Raw genomic sequence first — 16,749 nt, 5'->3', positions numbered from 1 at the left:
GGGATCAAGTATAGCGGCGATTGTGGGGCTGGCGCGGGATCGGGCGGTGTTTCGTTCTGCTGTGCATGGGGTCGCTATGAGTCAGAAACGACTCGACGGCACTTAACAACAACAACAACAACAACAACCTTGATCAGTTTAGTGCTTATTCAAACACTCAGAAGCAGAAGTCTGTACCTTAATCACCTAAATATATCCACTAAGGTGAACTCAACCCTTATGACAAAAATTTCTCCTTTATTCTGTTGTCTATTAATTTCCAGACACTTCTTTTCAAAAGATAATGGAATAGCAATAAGCAGGCATGTATCAGTTCTACACTCTCTTCAACTTTTTTAAAGTAGATGATAATATCACTAGCTTCCCGCTTAGTTTCTGAAAAGTGATATTACATGAGTTCAGAATAAGTAATACAATATAATCTAGAGGTAATCAAGGGAGCTCTTGTGGCGTAGTGCTCTAAGTTGGTAAACCTATATAATAAGATATATTTTTGTTATTGAATTTAATATCCAAAAGAAAAGGCGATTCAAGTTATTAATTTGTTCTTCCAAAGCAGTCAGATAAGATATTTCAAAAAAGAAACATTCTCGAGAACTGGTAAGAATATCAGGAAGATTCTGTAATAAATATAATGCTGTAAATATAAAATTTAAGTGTAAGTATACTTACTAATACACCCTTGATCCAGCCAAACTTCACTACTCCTTTACTTTCTGCAGTATATGTGACCACAGCATCTCTAGTTGGAGTACTTTCCTCTCCATTTGCAAAGCCATCCTCAAAAGGTTCCTGGTTATAAAAGCAAATAATATGCAAAGATTTAAAATTTAAATTAAAATCACTCGATTAAAAGAAACACAACAAACATTAGTAAAACATACACATAACCATACTTAGGACAGCAGTATAGATAATGTTCAAGAATAGAGGATTTCTGAGTATTTTACCTGAGCAAAATATAAAGTAATAAAATAGAGGCAAACTTTTATTAAGATATTTTAAAAATTAAAATCTTACCATGACAGTAAACCCATTTAATAGTTTCAAAATTTAATTAAAATTTGGTGCTATATGAAAAACACAATCAATAGTGTTTTCATAGTATAGCCTAGTTGAGTCAGTCATTCGGACCTCTTCTGACCAGACCTCTTCTGACAATTTGCTTACTTTCTAGCCATAACTTCACACTGGCTAGTTGCCATCTTCCCCACATCTGAAATTTCAAAGGTAACAATTTAAAACTTTTCTTCCTCACCAATGAGCATAGTTTTCCATAGTCCCTGATAGCAATATCAGATTCCCATGGATCCCATGATTTATTCATAACTCTCCCTCTACTTGTTCCTTATCTGCATCCAGTTAGTCACCACTGTTCTTAATTCCTTCCTGTGTAATTTTTCTCAGATTCAGCCTTATCATTCATTCACAAGTCCTGTTAGTTTCTGGTTGAATCCACTGGCAGGGATCCAAAGTGAGTAAGAGAGTATATCTAAAGCTCTAAGAATCTTAATTCTAGATCCCACACAGGCTTAAGATTGATGTTTGGCAGGCCTGAAAAATGGACGAGTCTGCAAATCTAGGCACATTGTACAAACCAACCACCAGCTCTCTGAGTAAGAAAACAATATAAATAATGTCTGAGGAGCCCTTAAATAACAATGGCCCAATCTGGTGGTGTAGTAGATAAGGCATTTGGCTGCTAACTAGGTGGTCAGTAGTTCAAACCCACCAGTTGCTTTGTGGAAGAAAGATGAGGCAATCTACTTCCATAAAGATTTACAGCCTCAGAAACCCAATAGGGATGGGTCACTGTGAGTCAGAATTGACTTGATGGCGGTGAGTTTGGTTTTTCAGTTAATTAGGACTCTGGTTTGGCAACAACTGGAACTTAAAAAACCTAGAAGGAAACACTAGCTATATGGTGGTGGTGGTGAGGTGTGTGTGTGTTTGGGGCAGGGAGGCTACAGAAAAAATGAAGACAGCTGTATTTCTTTCTCTCCTCAAATGTAAAAATTGCCAACTAAATTATCATTTAATTCTATACACAGATCCCTTGGTAATGCAAACTACTTTCACTTTACTACTAACTTAAAGTGTGGCCATCCGAACGCACCCAGCAGCAAAGCAGAAGAAAGTCTTGGCAATGTTTCCATAAAGATCACAGTCCAGTCAAGAAAAATGTATGGTGCAATTCTTCTCTGAGACATGGGCCACATGGGTCAGAACTTATATTTATAGTAAATTAATTTTTTTTTTTTTTAAATTAACCAAAAAGCTGGCAGTTCGAATCAGCCCAGTAGTGCCATGGTAGAAAGGTCTGGCAATTTCCAGGAATCAAATCTCTGACAATAGGTTTGCTTTTAAGAATCCTGTCAACAATTGTCTATATTTACTACAGTACTTTTTAAAAACTGTTTTCACTGGTTAATACCTGTCACTGGATTTTGAATACATATTTTCTTTTCACATAAATGGGCTATAGCAAGCTGTTACCTCAGAGCAAAATCTAATGATTTCCTGTTTCTCTTGATCAGCATCTGTTAGCCAAATACTCTTTTAATTCTAATTAATGCAATTTTACTATATGCTTTTTCAAAGTGCTACCAAACCTACATTAGCTCAGACTTCATATTTACATATAACTTAACTACTGCTAATTCTTAGATTAGCAAGTAATAGAAGACACATTATAAAAGCCAGATACAGTAATTTAAGGATATTTTCTGAAAATTGTTTTACCTACATTTTTAAAATGTTATTAAAAGAAAAAAAAATCAAATTTTAATTATCATGTTTGTATTAATAAATACTATGGAATTATGTGAAATATTTAGAAATGAGTCATTCTAAGATCACTAAGAGCTTTATTTATTGTTAACCACTTTTGATTGTTGTTGCTATGTGCCACTGAGTTGATTTTGACTTGATACAACCCTATGTCACAGAGCAGAACAGCCCCATAGGGTTTTCTTGGCTATAACCTTTATAGAGGCAGATTGCCAGGCCTTCTTCCATTGTGCTACTGTCAATCTTTAGGTTAGCAGCTGAGCGCTTAACTGTTTGTGTCACCTTCCATTTCTGACAGTAATATACTTAAAAAAAGGGGGGACAAAAATAGATCCCGAAAGACATAATAATTTTCCTTACTAACAATTTCATAACTATTATCTAATGATTATTGATGACTTTTATACTGTAATTCAGTGAGGTATGCCTTTAGGTCTAACACACACAGAACCAATCACCCTTATCAACTAAAATTAACCCTAATCTGCTATACCCTTGAAAACAGCTTTACTAAGATACAGTTTATATATTATGCATGTCACTCAACTAAACTGTAAAATTTAATGATATTTATAGGATCAAGTCACAAAAGTTGTACAACCATCACCACAATCAATTTTAGAACACTTTTATCACCCCAAAAAGAAATTCCATGCCTGTAAACAATCACTCCCCATGCCCCCAGCCATGGACAACCACTAAATGACTGTCTCTATGGATCTGCCTCTTCTGGACATTTCATATAAATAAAATCATACAATATATGGTCTTTTGTACATAGTTTCTTAAAATAAACATAATGTTTGAAAGTTCATCCATGTTTTAGCATGAAAGTCCATCATTTTCTTAGCAAAATAAGAAATTTTTATTCATAAATATGGATATTATGAATAACGTATACAGGTTTTTTTGCAGACGTATGTTTTCATTTTTCTCAGGTATAAGAATGAAATTGCTTGGTCATACTGTAGTTTTTGAAGTGACTAATTCTGGTAATCTTTCTCATTTCTTCCTTTGTATTAGACTGCAGATTGTCACTCTTCCTTTCAGTGAATGTATCTTCCCTGCTATCATCCCTTTTCTGCTTAGAATTTGGTATGAACATGGAAATCAGTAACCCTTAAAACTTGTTAGAGATACTTATAAACAGTAAAAAAAAAAAAAAAAAAAATTCTGACCAAGGGTCTCTAAGAGCAACTCCCACACATTTTACTTCCACTGTTGGGTGTGTTCCTGGTAACAGAGACTCAAAGACAACTTCAAATAATAATAATAAGTAGTGGGAGCTCTGATAGTGTAGTGCCTAAGGCACTTGACTGCTAACCAGAAGGCTGTGGTTCAAACCCACCAGCTACTCCTCGGAAGGAAGGTTGGGCAATCTACTTCCATAGTGATATCGCCTTGGAAACCTGAGGAGGGGTCGCTATGAGTCGGGTATGATTCAAGAGCATATAACAACAATAAAAGATAATCACTCTGAATTGGGATTGGTGATTTGATTGTTCAATGAATCAAATAACGGCAGAACAAAATATGTATGCCTGCTAATTTGGTTAACATTAAAGTAGACAGAAATTTCTTAGTTTTCATTCTAGGATATTTAATACTCTTCAGTGAAACTCATGAAAGACTTTAAAATATTACATAACCTGCAAATATTACAATAAAATATAATTCCTACAATATACAGACAAGGCATGTGTCTTCTCACATCTATTTCAAGGAAACGAAAAAAAATGTCACTTTGAGGACTAAGGTACACCTGACCCAAGCCCTGGTATTTTTAATTGCCTCATATACGTGTGAAAGTTGGACAATGAACAAGGAAGACCTAAGGTGGACTGCTGTCCTTCAATTATAATGTTGGGGAAGAGTATAGAATATACCATGAACTGCCAGAAGAATGAACAAATCTGTTTTTGAAGAAGTACAGCCAGAATGCTCCTTAGTAGCAAGGAGGGTGAGACTCATACTTTGGACATGTAGTCAGAGGGGACCAGTCCCTGGAGAAGGACATCATGCTTAGTAATGGGTCAGCAAAAAAAGAGAGGAAGACACTCAAAAAGATTAACTGACACAGTGGCTGCAACAGTGGGCTCAAACATAGCAGTGACCGTGGGATGGCACAGGACCCGGCAGTGTTTCACTCTGTTGTGCATAAGAATCACTAGGAGCAGTAACCAACTTCTTGTTGTTGTTATATGCCGTGGAGTCGGACCCGACTCATAGCGACCCCTCCTTGCGTTTCCAACATGATATCACAACGGAAGTAGATTGCCCAACCTTCCTTCCGAGGAGTGGCTGGTGGGTTTGAACCGCCAGCCTTCTGGTTAGCAGTCAAGTGCCTTAGGCACTATGCTACCAGAGTGCCCAGTAACCAACTTGTTGTTATGTGCCATCCAGTCAGACCCAACTCATAGTGACCCCTCTTGGGTTTCCAAGGCAGTATCACTACAGAAGTAGACTGCCCCATCTTCCTTCCGAGGAGTGGCTGGTGGGTTTGAACCGCCAGCCTTCTGGTTAGCAGTCAAGTGCCTTTAGTAACCAACTTAGGGGCACCTAATAACAAAGATGTGTACTCCTAGTCGGCTATTATCTCCAAGCCTAACAAATGATGTGGGTGTCTTTTTTTAGCAATGCGGAAGTTGCAGGCATTCTAAAATGCTTGCTGTGGGTGTTTTATCAGAATTCCACCTCAAAGCTGAAGACTCAGCAACAATTACTTTGCTAGCTTCTAACATCCTATGAACAACCATGTTCAGAAAACAAAGTAAGATTTTTCACTATTATGAGCTAACAACTGAAAATAAAGATGAGTCTATGCAAAATAAAAACTTTATCTTCTCATTACCTTCTGGTAAGTCTATTTAAAAATGTTTAGATTATTAATCTCTAAAACACAATTTAAAAATTAAAATCAAGTATTTGTTACCAGAATTTTTTGTATTTCAGCTGTATTTACATAATAATGAAACTAAGATTAAAACTAAAGTATTAAATATACCAAGAAATCTAAGTAGAATAAACATTTTGTCTCCATAAATAGATCAGTTTCAAGGAAAATTTCAAATATATAATTATGAAGTAAAAATTATGCTGATACAAAGGTACATAAAATAGTCACTCTATCAACATTTTCACTGAAATGATGGGTTTGTGGTTTTTCTTTTTTTTACTCTTTTCCACACTAATGGATAAAAAGCAATAAATAACATAATATATGACTATAAATACTACATTACAATTCAGATTTATTTGGGGGAAAACCTTTTAAGAAGTAGCATTGTTGACTCTAGACTACTAAGAAAGGGCTGAAAGTGGGGAACAGAGTACAGTGGGGAAGAGAGGAAGATACTTGACAAAAAGAATGGAAGGCCCAGATAGTTAGACCCTTAATAACTGGAAGAATTTCTTAGTAAAAGAAATAAAGCTACTTAGTATGTCAGCTTAATAAAGAAATGATTAATTCAGTTGGGCATGCTGAATTTGAAGAGCCCTGAGAAAATCAGTTAAAGAGTTCTACCAAGAAGTTAAAAAATTCATGATTGGAACTTAGGAGAGGGGCCAGGGATAAAAAACTAGTAGGTGAAGCTATGGAAACAATGAAAAGAGAAACTTACAAGAGAAAACATGGGTAGGTGAACATTTTTCTGGAGATACAGAAAATATAAGAACAGAAGGGTACTCTTGGTCTCTCTGGTCATAATTGCTTTTCAGAGAGTAGAAAACGGAGAATTTTTATACCATGAATAATTTCTTCACTCTTTTTCGTATTCAAATCTCTACCTCAACTTGATCATTCTTTTTTTTTTTTTTAAACTATGTTTAACTTTTTACAGCCTCACCAAGCCAAACCTGCTGAAGGAATTAAGGCATATTCTTTAACGTATGCTAACCTTGGCCTCACGCCACCACATCACCAAACAGTTTTGCTAAGACACTCAATGACCTCTCTGTTACCAAATCTACTAGACAATTTTCAGTCCTACTCTCACTTAACTTCTGAGGCAGCACTTGATACTGCTGACCACTCCTTCTTTCTTGAAACATCACACACATGCAGCCTCTTCTACCCAGCAATTAAATGGTAGTGTTCCTCAAGACTTGGTCTTGGAGCCCGCTCCTTTTCTCACACTGCATTTTCTTTCTAAGATCATCTAACCAGACCCACGGCTTTGAACACCATCGATGTGTGACAGGCCAAAAGATGACTCATATTCATTTCCAGACCAGACCTCCTCTTTGAGTTTTACACTTACATGTAAATATGCCCATCTGATATTGCCATGAAGATGTTTCAGTATGTTTACTATTCTAATTCCTAGCAGTGGAGGAAAAGAAATGTCAATGTGCTACATAAACAGTGAACGTTCTCTAAATAAAAAGGAGAAGAATAAAGTTGGGTTTTTTTCTTTTCCCCTCAATCTAGTTTTTAATTCCTGAAGGTTACAAGAAACATTAAACTGTCAAAAAAAAAAAAAAGAAAATGTATTGATTGTTGCCACGTTAGTTGCTGTTGGTTCAATTACAACCAGATAATACAGCAAATTTTTTAACATTAAATCCTTTATTATGCTTTAGATGTTCTTTCCTAGATTTGCATGTTTTAGAAACTTAAAAATTTTTTCTCATTCATGCTCAATACATGAATGAATAAGCAAAATGTGGTATATATGTACACTGGAATATTACTCAGTCGTGAAGAGAAATGAAGTCTTGATACATAATACATACTTGATATATACATACACTGAAACATTATACTGTGTTCATAGCTCAGGCACAAAAGAACAGAAATTCAACAAACTCATTACATGAAATATCTAGAATAAGCAAGTACATACAAACCAGTTTATAAGTGGTTACCAGTGATAGGTAAGAAACCCCTGGCACAAAAGGTAAGTGCTCAACGGCTAGCCTAAAGATTGTTGTTGCTGTTGTTGTTATGTGCCATCGAGTTGGACCTGACTCATATCAACCCCTCCTGGGTTTCCGAGGCAGCTTCACTACGGAAGTGGATTGCCCAACCTTCCTTCCGAGGAGTGGCTGGTGGGTTTGAACCGCCAGCCTTCTGAATAGCAGTCAAGTGCCTTAGGCACTACACTATCAGAGCTCCTAGTCTAAAGGTAGGAGGTTCAAACTCACCCAGCAGCTCTACAGAGGAAAACGACTTGGCCATTTGCTCTGTAAAGAGTAGAAACTAGGGAAGCCTATTGGGCAATTCCAGTCTATCCTATAAGACTGCTAAGAGTCGGAATCTACTCAACAGCTCACACAACCACAGCCAGGTGAGAGTGAGGCGGAAAGGGAGACTCAATGCTTAAGAAACACTGAGCTTCTGATAAGGGTGATGGAAACATTTAGGAACAAGTAATTATTATACCTGAAAAACATAATAAACACACAAATTAATGTCACTGAATTGTACATGTAAAGAATTTTGAAATGGAAAACATTCTATTATGTATATGTTTATCACAATAAAACAAAAACAAACAAACAAAAACAACAACTTAATCTCTGCCCACAGATCTGTCTTGGTAGATATCTTCCAGTAGCACTCCCTGCAGGGTCAAGAGGCTCTCTAAATAAGAATCAGCTTGAAGTAAGCCTACAATTAAAGCAGGTGAAGTTTCCAGGTGGCTCTAAAGCACAGCCAAGTATAATTTGATTAGAATATAACTATTTAAATTTACCATAACTTACTGTCAGTTTGTTGTACAGTTTGCTATGATGCTGGAAGGTATGCCACTGATATTTCAAATACCAGCAGGGTCACCAGGGGAGATTCTAGATTTCAGACACACTAGGGAGCAAGATGTGGCCAGGTCTACTTCTGAAAAAATTGGCCACTGAAAGACTTCTGAATAGCACAGAAACACTGTCTCATATAGTGCTAGAAAATGAGCCCCTCAGGTTGGAAAGCACTCAAAATACCACTGGGGAAGAACTGCCTCCTCAAACTAGGGTCAACCTTAATGATATGAATGGAGCAAAGTTTTCTGGACCTTCAACTGCTGATGTGACACGATGCAAAATGAGAAGAAACAGCTGCAAACATCCATTAATCACTGGAATGTGGAATGTACCAAGTTCAAATCTAGGAAAACTGGAAATTGTCAAAGATGAAATGGAACACATAAAGATCAATATCCTAGTGATAAGTGAGCTGAAATAGACTGTTCCTGGCCATGTTAAGTCAGATAATCATTATGGTCTACTATGCCTGGAATGACAAATTGAAGAAGAATGGTGTTGCATTCATCGTCAAAAAGAACATTACAAGATCCTTCCTGAAGCACAACACTATCAGTGGTAGGATAATATGCATATGCCTAAAAGGAAGACAATTAATAACACTATCATTCAAATTTACACATCAACCACTAAAGCCAAAAAGTTGAAGAAACTAATGACTTTTATCAATTTCTGCATTCTGAAATTGGCCAAACACATAATCAAGATGCACTGATAATTAATGGTAACTGGAATGTGAAAACAGGCAACAAAGAATTACTGCTGTTATTTGGAAAATACGGTTTGGTGATAGATATGATGCAGGATATCACATAACAGAATTTTGTAAAACTAACAATTTATTCACCACAAATACCTTCTTTCAACAACAGAAACAGCACCTATACACATGGAGTTTGTCAAATGGAATACAAAGGAATCAAATCAACTTATCTGTGGAAAGACACAATGGAGAAGATCAATTATCATCCATCAAAACAAGGCCAAGGATGACTGTGGAATAGACCATCAATTGCTCTTACATCTAAAGAAAATAAAAATAAGTCCACAAGAGCCAAAATATGACCTTAGTATATATAGCCTACCTGAATTTAGGGAACATCTGAAGAACAGATGTGATAAAATGAACATCAGTGACTAAAGCCCATATAAGGTATGAGATGACATCAAGGACATTATACAGCAAGAAAGCAAAAGGTCATTAAAAAGACAGGAAAGGAAGACAGACCAAAATGGGTATCAGAAGAGACTCTGAAACTTGCTCTTGAACTGAGAGTAGCTAAAGCAAATACAAGAAACAATGAAGTAAAAGAAATGAACAGAAGATTTCAAAGGGCAGCTGGAGAGAACAAAGTAAAGTATTATAATGAAATGTGCAAAGACCTGGAGCTACAAAATCAAAAGGAAAGAACACGCTCGGTATTTCTCAAGCTGAAAGAACAGAAGTAAACCAAGCCTCGATTGCCAGTGTTAAAGGATTCTATGGGCAAAATTTTGAACAATGAAGGAAGCATCAAAAGATGGAAAGAATATACAGAGTACTGTACCAAAAAACACTAGCCAATGTTCAACCATTTCAGGACATAGCATGTAACCAAGAATCACTGGTACTGAAGGAAGAAGTCCAAGCTGCACTGAAGGAACTGGCAAAAAAACAAGGCTCTAAGAACTGACAGAATACCCATTCAAATGTTTCAACAAATGGACACAACACCGAAGGGTTCACTAGTTTACGCCAAGATATTTGGAAGACAGCTACCTGGTCAACTGACTAGAATAGATTCATATTTGTGCCCATTCCAAACAAAAGTGATCCAAAAGAATGTGGAAATTACTGAACAACATCATTGATATCACACACAAGTAAAATTTTGCTGAAGAAAATTCACAAATGGTGGCAGCAGTGTACTGACAGGGAACTTCCAGAAATGCAAGCTGGATTCAGAAGAGGACATGTAATGAGGGTGTCATTGCTGATGCCAGATGGATATCGGCTGAAAGCAAAGAATACCAGAAAGATGTGTATTATTGACAATGCAATGCAAAAGCATTCAACTGTGTGGATCATAAAAAATTATGGATAAACATTGCAAAAAATAGGAATTCTAGAACACTTAATTATGCTCACGAGGACAAGAGGCAGTCGTCTGAACATATCAAGGGGACACCACAAAGTTTAAAATTAGGAAAGGTGTGTGTCAGGGTTTTATCCTTTCATCATACTTATTCAATCTGTTTGGCTGAGCAAATAATCTGAAAAGCTGGACTATATGAAAAAGAACACACATCAAGATTGGAGAAAGATTCATTAATCACCTGCAATATGCAGATGACACAACCTTGCTTGCTGTAAGTGAAGAAGACTTAAAGCACTTACTGATGAAGATTCAAAGACTACAACCTTCAGTAAGGATTACACCTTAAAGTGAAGGAAACAAAAATAATCACAAGTCGATCAATAAGCAACATCATGATAAAAGGAGAAAAGACAGGAGTTGTTGAGGATTTCATTTTTCTTGGATCCACAATCAGTGCACATGGAAGCAGCAGTCAAGAAATGAAATGATGTACTGCATTGGGCAAATCTGCTGCGAAAGACCTCTTTCCAGTATAATAGAGCAAAGATGTCATTTTGAAGACTAAGGTGTGTCTGACCTAAGCTATGGTATTTTCAACAGGTTCATATGTATGTCAGAGCTGGACACAGAAAAACTGATGCATCCGAATTTTTGATTTGGTGAAGAATATTCAATGTACCACAGACTGGCAAAAAAACATATCTGTCTTAGATGAAGTATAGCCAGAATGCTTCTTAGATACAAGGATGGTGAGACTTCTCATACTTTGGTCATGTTGTCAGAGGGACCAGTCCCTGAAGAGAGATAAGTGAATAGAATAGATAAGTGAATAGAGGATAAGTGAAAAAGAGGAAGATCCTTAACAAGAAGGACTAAGACTCCAAAAAACACCAAACTCACTGCTGTCAGATCGGACTCATAGCAACCCCTCCTTGGGTTTCTGAGGCAGTATCACTATGGAAGTAGATTGCCCAACCTTCCTTCCGAGGAGTGGCTGGTGGGTGTGAACTGCCAGCCTTCTGGTTAGCAGTCAAATGCCTTAGGCACTATACCACCAGAGCTCCCGGACTAACACAGTGGCTGCAATAATGGGCTCAAGCAAACAATTGTGAGAATGGTGCAGGACAGGGCAGTGTTTCATTCTAGGAGTCACTATGAGTTGTAACCAACTTTGCGGCATTTAACAACAACTTTCAAATTTAAGTTCCAGCACCATGTTTGAGGGAGCTCTGGTAGCACAGTGCCTAAGGCACTTGATTGCTAACCAGAGCATTGGTGGTTCAAACCCACCAGCCACTCCTCAGAAGGAAAGTTGGGCAATCTACTTCCGTAGTGATACTGCCTTGGCAACCCAAGGAGGGGTCGCTATGAGTCGGGGCCAACTCGATGGCACATAACACCACCACCACCACGTTTGAAAATGTGATTGTGTGACTACCTTATAGCTCTATATTTCTAAAGAATTAGTGGGAAACCTATGCCTATGTGGCCTAGCTTTGCAATGCCTTGCCACTTTTTGAGAACAAAGACCCTGTCAGAGAACAGGTGACCATATCAGAGCAAGGGCAACAGTTTCCCTGGGATTCAACATGTACGCAGTGCCTAGTCTTAGCTGTTCCAGTTCCACCTGTTGAGCAGCTTAGCCCCATCAAAGAATGGGAGAACCAAAACCCTTTCTACTGAGCAGCTGATACCCCTTTGGAAACTAGAGACCCCCTGTCCCATTGCTTCTCTAAAATAGATACAGCATTAAAGTTTGTTCATGTTTTATGGACCCATGGTGAAGCTATGCTTCTATATTAAGAGTTTATGCTTCCATGTAAAGGACCATTCATTTAAAGGAACAAGAAGCACCATCTCTGGAACTAGAAAATGGTTCTTAAACTAATATACTAACTTACAGGGTTAACGTGAGGATCCATAAGATAATACTATTCAGTAAGTAAGTAGAACTTATGCAATAAGATAGTTATTTTATATCTTATTTCAGTTTAAGGATATTTACTGAAAAAAGTTGAAAAAGATGTATGCATGTAATGTAAGGGAATGTTTTAGTGTTTCAATAAGACAAAGTTATGTGTATTGGGTAGCATCTAGCCTAGCTGCTAATATTAATTGCTTCTCTCCTGTCTCAAAATATACATCAATTTTTTTAAAAAAAGGGGACCAGGTTTTCTGGTCTGATAGAGCTTGGTGGAACCACTGAGACTATGGCCCCTAGCTGGAATTGAACCCACTCCTGTGGCTTCCAGCCAAACAAAAGACAGGCATACGAGCTCAACATTTACATTAGGTAGATACACTCCCTGGACAGATCAATCATGGGAGAATAGAAGGGCTGTGTATGCAGAGGGAGACAGCTTGGGGAGCAGGAGTGCATGTGAGGGAAGGACACAGGGAAGAGGTAACTATGGGGAGGAAGTGGGAGGGAAGCTGTTGCACTGAAGGAAATTGATGTCAATGTCATGAGACAAAGTATATGTGAGATGCCGCATGGAAAATGAAATTTGCCCCGTAAACTTTCACCCAAATCACAATAAAAATTAAAATAAATAAATGTGTCAATTATTTACCTCGTTGTGGTAGTTAATGTTGTGTGTCAACTTGGCTGTTGTTGTTGTTGTTGTTACATGCCATCGAGTCAGACCTGACTCATAGTGACCCCTCCTTGGGTTTCCGAGGCAGTATCACTACGGAAGTAGATTGCCCAACCTTCCTTCCGAGGAGTGGCTGGTGGGTTTGAACCGCCAGCCTTCTGGTTAGCAGTCAAGTGCCTTAGGTACTATGCTACCAGAGCGCCCTCAACTTGGCTAGGCCATGACTTTTAATAGCCTGGCAGCTAGATTCCCCATGATGAGATTGGATGTGGTGTAATCAACTCCATAATTGAATTTTCCGTGAGCAGCTAATTAGTTGTCTTCACGGTGTGGCCTGCTTCCAGTATATATGAAGAAGCTTTGAGAAAGGTCTCTAGCTTTTGGCATATTTGGATCCTGCATTTGGCTGAGTCTTCATTGCTAGTGCCTGCCAATCTTCAGACTGTGTCATTTTACCTGCAGACCTTGGGTTCGTCAGCCTCAGCAGCTACCTGAGTTAGTAAGACACCTCTAGTTCCAGGGGGCCTGGAATAAGAGGCACAGCTGAAGCCCAAGGTCAAGGGGCCTTCTTTCACACAGCCCCTAGAGCTAGCACTCTGAATTTGCACTTCTAGCTTCCTAAATTGTAAAAGAAAAAATTCCCATTTGTTAAAGCCATCCACTTGTGGTGTGTCTGTTATAGCAGTATTAGAGAACCAAGACATCAGCCAAATGAAGACTAAGGAACTATATTGAAAAACTTTCTAACATTTTGATCTATGAAATAAAATTTGGAACCCAATCACAACTGATGCATCGTAAATCAAACTTTACCAAATAATCTGAAGTAACCAAAAAACCAACACAAACACAGCAAGAAAAGAGGTGCACTTGGGGCTGTACAGAAATCTGACACTAAGGAAGATCACAAAAACCAAAACAATAATCTCTTTCAGGAGTTAAATTTTACATTCTATCCTAAATTAACATGTGTGCTACATGAAAAGCAAGATGGAAAAGCCTATTTGTGTAACAAACTGCCTTCCTAGTTAAATACACTTTATTTCCATCTGTTTCTAAGATACTCCCTTACTATTTTCTGTAACTACACAAACACTTGAAAAATACAGCCCAGTAAAGGCTTTCCCCCCGCCCCCTTGACTCTTGATGAACTCAAATAGAATAAGAATTGTTGTAGGTTGGAAAATAATTTGGCTTTGCATATATATTAAGGGGGTGGGAAGAATCTTGGCATAGAATCTAATTCAATACAATCCAAGTTTACTGTGATATATACCAGATGTTTTGTGCTAAGTAATATTGTAAGATATCTAGAAATAATTTTTCCTACCACTAAAAACTTTCACATTCCTTATTTAAAAAAAAAAAAAATCATTGGTAACTGTGTAGAATCTAAGGTATAAACTAAGAATTCTTAGTGTGTGAGACCCTCATAATCTATTTCCCTTTCACAACAGCCACCACTTACTGAAAGCTTACTATGTGTGAGATATTACTCTCAATACTTACAAATCCCATTACCCTGATTCTCTCATCCTTGAGATATAGGTAGCATTAACCCCAATAAACCAATAAGGAAACAGCTTTTCGAGAAATTAAGTTGCCCATGTTCATGAAGCTATTTACTGTGGCAGAATAGGAAACTTAATAGTAGATTCTTACATATTTACCATGAGCAAGGGTAAACTATTTTAGGTATTTATTTTGGGTAAAGGAAAAAGACAAGAAAATCACCGAACTCAGGAAACTATCCAACTTGGATTCCTCAAGTTACTAAAATATTTTTAGTGCTACACCTTGCTCATCTTTTTCCTCCTTACTCTATTTCCAAATCTACAGAGGCTAAGGGTTTCTAACATGGTCCTCATGAAAATCACAGATGAGGTTACACTGCCTGGCACCAGAGAGGATCTTTTGTAGAAGAAATAACTACAAGGCCTATAGGGTCTAGGAAACTCTTTGCCTTACACAATTGCTAAAGACAGCTGTACCATACCACCTAGAGAGTTCTACAGTGTCCAGACAGAGCCTTTCTGGGGCATATCAAATGTATGAAAGTATGCATTAGAGTTAGGCAGATTATTGAACACTGAAGGATATTTAGAGGCTACTGAAAGAGAGGAGCAGGTAAACTAGTCCAGTCATTCAGTTTCTGTTTCATTCTGTTCCTCTGTTATTTAGGACTTTTTTCCTCCAATTTTAAAAAAAAGAAAAACACTCATTAGCTACTCAAGCTCGTGCCTGCTTTTAATCAAAGTTCCAGGTCATACTGTTGTTGTTGTTGTTATGTGCCGTCGAGTTGGCCCCGACTCATAGCGACCCCTCCTCGGGTTTCCGAGGCAGTATCACTACAGAAGTAGGATTGCCCAACCTTCCTTCCGAGGAGTGGCTGGTGGGTTTGAATCTCCAGCCTTCTGGTTAGCAGTCAAGTGCTTTTAGCCACTATGCTACCAGAGCTCCTCCAGGTCATACTAGGCCTTCTTTATTTATATGTTTTACCACTGCAACCTCCTGACCCCTTGACCTGCATGCACATCCATGCCTCTTCAGGAAGGCTTGAAAAATAAAATTCTCCAAAACTCAACTCAACTCACTGCCATCGAGTCGATTCCGACTCAGTGACACCCATTGGGTTTCCAAGGCTATAATCTTTACAGAAGCAGAATGCCCTATCTTTCTTCCACAGAGTGGCTTGTGGGTTTGAACCACAGGCCTTTGGTTAGCAATCAAATGCCTTAACCACTACAACACCAGAGCTCCTAAGTCACACAGAATTCTTTGAATTTGTTATCTAAGTTTTTGTTACCACATATAGTAAGATCTGACATGATTAAAGTGAAGTGAAGTTCTTGGATTTTTCTAACCATAGATCACTTTCCTATTTCTTTTAATGAATATCACTCCTCAAACTCCTAACCTTTAAGACAGAAAATTACTAAAAGATTTATAACTACAACATTTAACTCGAAACCACAGTTTTGTTTTTTTCTTGAAATACTAGTTTATAATATTTTCTCCTGAGGAATGTTTTGCTTGCTTTTCCTATGCCTGTAATGTACCTTGAAGGTGGCTGGCATCCTTCTCTTCCCGTAAGTCTCTTCTTAATGTAGTCCCCTTCCCAGACCACTCATATAGTTTCTTTTTATCAGTGTCTCTTATTTCATAAAACAATCACATTCTGCAATTATCTTTCTTATTTACTTTTTTTTTTTGTAATCAGTGCCCCTACTTCTACTCCTTCAATATGCATTAAAATAGAAGATCTCCAAGAGCATAGAAAATTCTAGTCATTTTTATCACAGACGTAATGAATGAATACTGTGATTTTACTTTTATGGGTTATTGTTTTAAAAATAAAACCCTGAAATAGTAGCATGAAATAAGTATCTTTTCCCAAGTGAAACACAGGTTCAAATCTTAGCTCTGCTACTCCAAACCAAACCAAACTCACTGCCATCAAGTATGTTGTGACTCACAGAGACTTCCTTTGGGTTTACGAGGCAGTAAATCTTTACGGAAGTAGATTG

At 37.6% G+C, this 16,749-nt stretch overlaps 1 protein-coding gene across 1 annotated transcript in view; it reads right to left on the bottom strand.

Annotated features, from left to right (window-relative positions):
• SLC12A2 (solute carrier family 12 member 2) overlaps window positions 1-16,749 on the bottom strand; it is a 193,953-nt gene that overhangs the window by 130,618 nt on the left and 46,586 nt on the right. The window contains exon 2 of the mRNA XM_007947455.2: window positions 673-792. Within this exon, the coding sequence (XP_007945646.1) occupies window positions 673-792 (120 nt within the window). The remainder of the gene's footprint in view (window positions 1-672; window positions 793-16,749) is intronic.

This window comes from Orycteropus afer, unplaced genomic scaffold (genome assembly GCF_000298275.1).
Source record: "Orycteropus afer afer isolate SDZICR_OR568_19922 unplaced genomic scaffold, OryAfe1.0 scaffold00185, whole genome shotgun sequence".
Taxonomy (NCBI): Eukaryota; Metazoa; Chordata; class Mammalia; order Tubulidentata; family Orycteropodidae; genus Orycteropus; species Orycteropus afer.
Note: the sequence above shows the minus strand (reverse complement) of the source record. Positions and strands in the feature narration are given on the sequence as shown.